General features: G+C 36.4%; 1 protein-coding gene across 1 annotated transcript; it reads right to left on the bottom strand.

The window, feature by feature from the left end:
- Positions 1 to 540: 540 nt before the first annotated feature.
- LOC110824098 (putative WRKY transcription factor 4) lies at positions 541 to 5,239 on the bottom strand. The gene is made up of 4 exons (XM_022054634.2): positions 4,424 to 5,239; positions 2,349 to 3,052; positions 2,094 to 2,252; positions 541 to 1,172 (listed from the first exon to the last, which is right to left on the bottom strand). The coding sequence occupies exons 1-4, from the start codon at positions 4,919 to 4,921 to the stop codon at positions 908 to 910; spliced, it is 1,626 nt and encodes a 541-aa protein (XP_021910326.1). The 5' UTR covers positions 4,922 to 5,239; the 3' UTR covers positions 541 to 907.
- Between the last annotated feature and the right edge of the window lie 971 nt (positions 5,240 to 6,210).

The raw sequence follows: 6,210 nt of genomic DNA, 5'->3' as shown, positions 1-6,210 counted from the left end.
TTAATTTTAACAAATGAAAAGATTATGGTTGCCAAATAAAATTAGCAACTACGTAAATTTGTTGATAATTACATAACACAATGAAAAACAGATTTGAAACCAGGTTTGAAGACAATATCATCATAATCACAAAATAAAGTTGATAATGATATAATTTTACTGTGTTCCATATGCTCAATGTTATTGTATTGAATCTTTTCTTTTTTGAGACTATGGACAACAATTAAAAAGTCACCGACAAAAACATGAACATTAAAGAACACGTTTTTGTAATGATTTTTGATGCTGCAACATGTAAATTTGCTTGTAATAATTCATCAAATTTCCAAAGAATATTTATTAATTTGTATTTCAACTAATCTTATTGAAATGAATGAGCCGGTAAGCAAACCCAAATTCAATATAAAACTACTTGAACAGTTCATAAACGAATCCAACTTGATATAAGGCTCAAGAAAACAAAATAAACTTGAGGATGAAACTTGACAACAACCAAAAAGCAAAAGACAAAAAATACCAGAATATCTGAAAAAATTTACATCACTTACGAAAACATTTTCTTGAAACAATATTACTTTGTATTTCTCCATGTACAAAAAGAATGCACAACAGATAGAATTTCAACACAACGTTTTGCTGGCTAAATTAGTTTTACATACAACATCATCTCCTTCTATACCTCCATCCAAGCAAGGTTCCTTTGATCTCTCTTTTATCTTTACTTCTGTCTATCAACAATTTAGTAGATGGCCTTGATCAAAACAGCAGCCTCAAGTGTGAAAACAGAGAGATATATACCAAAAAAATGGAGATACATAGCAAAGATAACTTATACATCTGATCTAATTTTCATAAAATAATGTCATGTATATAATCATGCTCTGACCCTGATTCCAAGTTCCAGAAACTATGTTATCTGCTCTTCCTTCAGTCGTAAACGTGCTACAGGCTGTTGATTACTGTTAGTTAAGGCAAGCTTCTCACCTACTACATTCAGGGGTTTTAATTGTGATGCATTACTACTAGCTGTGTTATGGCTGCTAGATTTAGCAGTAGGTACTTCATGATTATGTTTGCCCTCATATGTTGTTATGACAGCTCTGGCGTCTGTCGAAGCTCTTTCCACATGCTTGCGAACATTGCAGCCTGGGGTTGTGCATTTATAGTAGCTCCTAGAGATCATAAACATATGAAGCATGAGTGTTTAGAAATGGCCCTTGGATCAGATATACCATAACAAGATTGTGCTGGCAATAAGGAAAACATGAAAATAACCTATAAAGATCAATGACTGACTGTTGGTGCCATAAGAATCATGAACCAACATGATTACTTCAAAAATACAAGTATAATGGCTATGGAGCTGGTAAAAGATCCTGATGTTATCTATCAGGGAATATGATCTGATTTCAAGCCCCAATAGAGCTAAAATGGCTGTGGAGCTGGTCTTTGCCAAAGGGAGAGGGCCAGGGCCGTAACATGGGGGCCTTATTTTAAAATTACTTAATCCAAGAAACAAATTAGTAATGGATGTGATGAAGTGGGGAAAGAATAAATAAACCTTCAAGTCCGTATTTAGGTAGTCCTGCCCTCTATAGTTTCATTTAATACATGTAAATTATCTTTTTCTACAATCCCATGTTTCAGTTACAGTTGAGTAGCTCATGGATCAATAGGTTGGTAGCTTATGCAACAATCTCAAAACACAAAAAAAGAAGAAGCACATATAGCCTAAAAAGATAATATCCGCATATAATTCATACTAAAACATCTAACATTTATCAGGCTCAAATGTGATTTCAGTTGCCCTTTCTGGTCAAATTTTTATAAGCTATCTACAGGATAATATTTATTAGAAAGCAATCTATCTTTGTCTTGTTTGATTTCTTTATCTCCTTTTTACCTTAAGAAAATCAGCTAGAGATTCCCAAAAGCTGGAACTAGGATAATAATCGACGAGCTTAAATTCAATTATGTAACAATATATAAAGATTACACAATCCTATAAAGTGGTAACCAAAACTGAATCACTGATAACTATAGTATACCATATCGAACTGCTATTCTAATAAACAAGGTATAAGATGCATCACCTTGGGTATGGATTGCCTTTGACAACTTTCTGGCCATACTTACGCCATTTATAGCCATCATCTAAAAGGTCGACTTCACTGGTTGTCTGCACAATGATCCGAGGCTCTGTGACAGTCCTATGTGAAGATGCTGGTTCTATAACCCTGCTCTCCATACTTCTGCATGAAAGAAGTAGATTTTGTTATAAATGGACCAGATGCAAATAAAAAGATCACTTAATATAAAGAGAGATAAATTCTCAAATGAAAATCTACCGTCTCTTTGGGTCAGGCTCATCTTCATCTTTTACATCTGTACCAGCTTCAGCATCACCCACATCCTCACTGTCACTTGTACAAGATACATGTTCAGGTGTAGGATGGGTCAATTCTTGGTCCTTTTGAGACATTGAATAAACAGATGCCCCTTCTTTTGGTTTGTTGAAATTGTCACTTTGAGATCGAGATGAAAATTCAGAATTCCCTTGATTATGGGAGCTAGAATTATCCTTTGCTCGCTTATTCGATTGAGGAGGTTGATGATTGTGCTGTCCCTTGTAGATAATTTCCGTTATTTGACCATCAAGAGAACGTTCGACCTTTTTCTTGACAGGACAACTGGGATGTGTGCATTTATAATAACTTCGAGGAAACTCACTGCCCTTCACCTGCTTCTGCCCATATTTTCGCCAGTTGTAACCATCATCAGCAGGCTTATCAATGCTGAATGAAGGAGGTTGTGGTCGGTGTTCAGGAAGAGATAAATCTGATGATTCCTTTGTTGCGAGTCTAGTATCTATAATAGAGAGTGCCATCTGTTGGTTTACATCTGTCTTGACGGTGGTAGATGGAAGATGCTCCGAAGTTGCTGCAGGCACTGATGATGAATGTTCAGCTTGAACATGCATATTGGAATTGGCTTGTGCTGCCTGGGCAGTTACCTGCATTAGGGCCTGTTGGTGGGTCATTCCAAAAGGTCCCTATGGACATTGCATAACAAAAGTTAGTGGATGTTAGGGGAGAAAATGCAAAAGAGCATACTCTCTAGGCATTTTCAAGAAAATAAAACATGAAGTAATCTAACATATAAGTGAAAAATGACAATGTAAGGATTCAAATTAATCAAAATATAAGCCGAATTAACTATATAATTTAGTAATAAAAAGGTAGTGCATAGATTTAGTTTTTTTCTTTAAAAAAAACAAAAAGAGGAAAAGATTTAGATCTAAAACTAAGAAAATGCAAGTGCGAAAATAAAGAATGAGGGGATTAAAAAAACTCAATTCCCATTTTTGGTTACAACAATCAATCATAGGATCAAGAGCATCCTGTGTCAAAAAGTTACACCTTCCCCAAATTGTGATTAATTTTTAGGAAAATAAAAGGTATTATTTTGGCCATTTGATATTCAACAGGTAGTTGTGCCTCTTCAGCAATGTTGAGAAAGTCCCCCACACAATAATGATCATTTATAAGTCATGTACAAATAAAATTGGCTTTTCAAGTTTCATTGGATATTCAAGAACCTCCTTTTGCCTTTGCTTGAAAGAAATGGTGGAACATTGGAACTTTCATTGACCAAACATAAAATGGAATTATGAAGCGGACAAAGTAAATAAAAGAGGATGACTTTTGGCAACAAAAAATTGTATACATGAAGTAAAGATTTCCTGTTTTCTGATTAAAGACCCATCTGGCATCTAATTTTCCAAAGCTTGGCATAGCATTCAAGAATAATTCATACCGGAAGCATAGCTCAAATCCTTGCAGATAATTACTAAGGTAGGAGTATTCTGACTGGAAAAGAAATGTTCTAGTATGTATTCATTTCTCATAATCCCAGCATCTGAATCATTCCATCCAAGGCATCTTGTCAACCAGATAAAAATATGGGTTGTCATAACAGCATATCTTCACTTTAAACCTTGATGTCAGTTTATGTCAAATTCCCAAACCCTAATTTTATATTGCTTTCCTTTTCTCCAACTCAATCAAAGCAAACCAATTCAGTGCTGATAGGCCAAGTCACGAAAAGATCATAACACTCAGTTTCCAGTCCTGAGTTACCAGTTTCGGTCAATAAATAGCTCTTGGATTAAAAGTTTCATTCCCTCGGAATAAGCATCATGAGAATTCACCTCTAACCAAGTTCCAGCATTTATCATAACACTCAGCATCTTAGTTTTTGATCAATGAGAATCCACTCAGCAACTTAGTTGGTTTCATATATTCTCCAACTTTTCTCAGCAATCAAAGATACAAAAGCCAATATAAACAGGAACACCGTCATGAATAAAAAATCTTAAAAGCTAAATTTTCCTTGCAAAAAGCTTATTAAAAATGAAGATTACCGGAGAAAACAAACTGAAGCCTTGAGAATCCAGAAGAGTCGCGGGGTTCAACCCCGGCGGCTCCGTGAAAATTGATGGTGGCTGCGTGATGACCAAACCGGTCGGTCTATTCTGCCTCAACCGACCCTCGAAGTCACCACTACTCCCGGCTCCATCTCCTGCACTGGCGCTGATGTTAGTTTCCCCGGAGCCCTTGTCATCCGGCGGGTGAGGAGGGAAGCCGGGCCTCTGTTGGGCAGCCGGAGACGCCATGGCTCCGGCGAGGAGCTGAGAGAAGGACTTGCAGTCATCAGAATCGGAGAAGAAGCTGGAGACCAGAGTCATGGGTCCGGGGCTGAAGCCCATGCCGAGTCCCGCACCGCTCCCTGGCCAACCACCGTTGAAGAAAACATCGGCAAAAGGGCGCGGCGGAAGGGAGATTGTTGGGCGCGGTGGAGCCCCTGGAGACGCCTTGCTTTTAGACGTCGATGATGAATGATGGTCTTGGTTGTTAGCCATTGATTTAAACTTCCAAGAACGCAGAGAAAAAGTTTATAGCCGTACTCTTCTGGATGTATATATTAGTTTTCTGATTATTGTCGCGGTGTTCTTGCCTTTTCCACTTTTTGGGTTTTCTTCGATTTTCGGTGTTATGGATCTGCAAATGTTTTTTCAGTAGAAAGTCCACGCCGCAGATACAAAAAGCTTTTTCCTTTTTATTTTTATTTATTTTTTGTCTTTATAACAGACGTTGATGAGGTCAGATGCTGCAATCTGATTGGCTGCTGGACTGAGAAATCGATAGCAATTTACCCTTTTGTCCCCGACGACTCTTGTAATGACTAGGTGCAGAGCACTGCAGTCAATGGATGGAGGTTGGGGTGGGTCGAATGACAGTTTCGTTTTTCGTTGTTTCCTCTTTAGAAATGGAAACTAAAAAGCTGTAGTGCTCGGCAGCCATTTTGCCTCGTATTGCTACGTTACGCCACCAGGATTTTGACAGGTGTCGGGATATTATTGGACAAGTATAATAATCACATTTATCACATTATACACATACCATTTCATTCTAGAATTATAATAAAAATATAACTGAATAAAATTTAAATGTTTCTGAAATATTTACAAAAAAAAAACAAAAGAAAAATCAATTTAAAACAATAAAAATTGTTTATTAGTAGTGGAAAACATGATCTCTTCCCTGCAAGCACGCTTTTCTCACGTCCGGGGATCCAAAACTCGAAACAGAAACCTTGACCCGACGAGGAGATCCAGATACTGCATATCGGGTCGGGATGAGGCAAAAGGATGGAGTTGCCTCTGACAGAAAAGGTGTAAATGGCGGCGACGTTTTGGAAAAATGAAAGAAGTATTTTTCTGTCCTGCAGTTCGTCGGGGATAGCTTCTTTGAGAGAGGAGAGAGAATGAAGAGAGGTGGAGGAGGAGAAGGTCATTGGAAGTTGGTAATTTCAACATTTTGAAGAAAAATAATTAGCCATTTGTTTTAACACTGATATTTTTATAAGATCAGTTTTAATTTGTGAATACAATTAATATGAATGTCATGTTCTTTTTTAATAATATACTAAGCTTCAGTAAGTTTTTTCTTGCCTTAAAAAATTCTGCAAATGATATTATTCATAAAAACTCAATTGCAATTTAACCAAACCAATATATAAATTATATTTGTAACACCCAAGTGTTTTTTCTTATTTTATCTTATTATTTTTATTTTTATTTATTTGAATTTTTAAGATTTTAATTTAATTTAATTTAATGAAAATAAAAATAATAATAATGATAAAATT

Source organism: Carica papaya, chromosome 2 (genome assembly GCF_054855325.1).
Source record: "Carica papaya isolate Zhongbai chromosome 2, ASM5485532v1, whole genome shotgun sequence".
NCBI lineage: Eukaryota > Viridiplantae > Streptophyta > Magnoliopsida > Brassicales > Caricaceae > Carica > Carica papaya.
The sequence above is the reverse complement of the archived record's forward strand: the minus strand, read 5'-3'. Positions and strand labels throughout refer to the sequence as shown.

Coding starts and splice junctions, on each gene's coding strand:
- LOC110824098 (XM_022054634.2), bottom strand. CDS start 4,921: ATGGCTAACAACCAAGACCATCATTCATCATCGACGTCTAAAAGCAAG. Junction 3,053..4,423: donor GCTTCAGTTTGTTTTCTCCG/GTAATCTTCATT, acceptor CAATGTCCATAG/GGACCTTTTGGAATGACCCA. Junction 2,253..2,348: donor GAGCCTGACCCAAAGAGACG/GTAGATTTTCAT, acceptor TCTTTCATGCAG/AAGTATGGAGAGCAGGGTTA.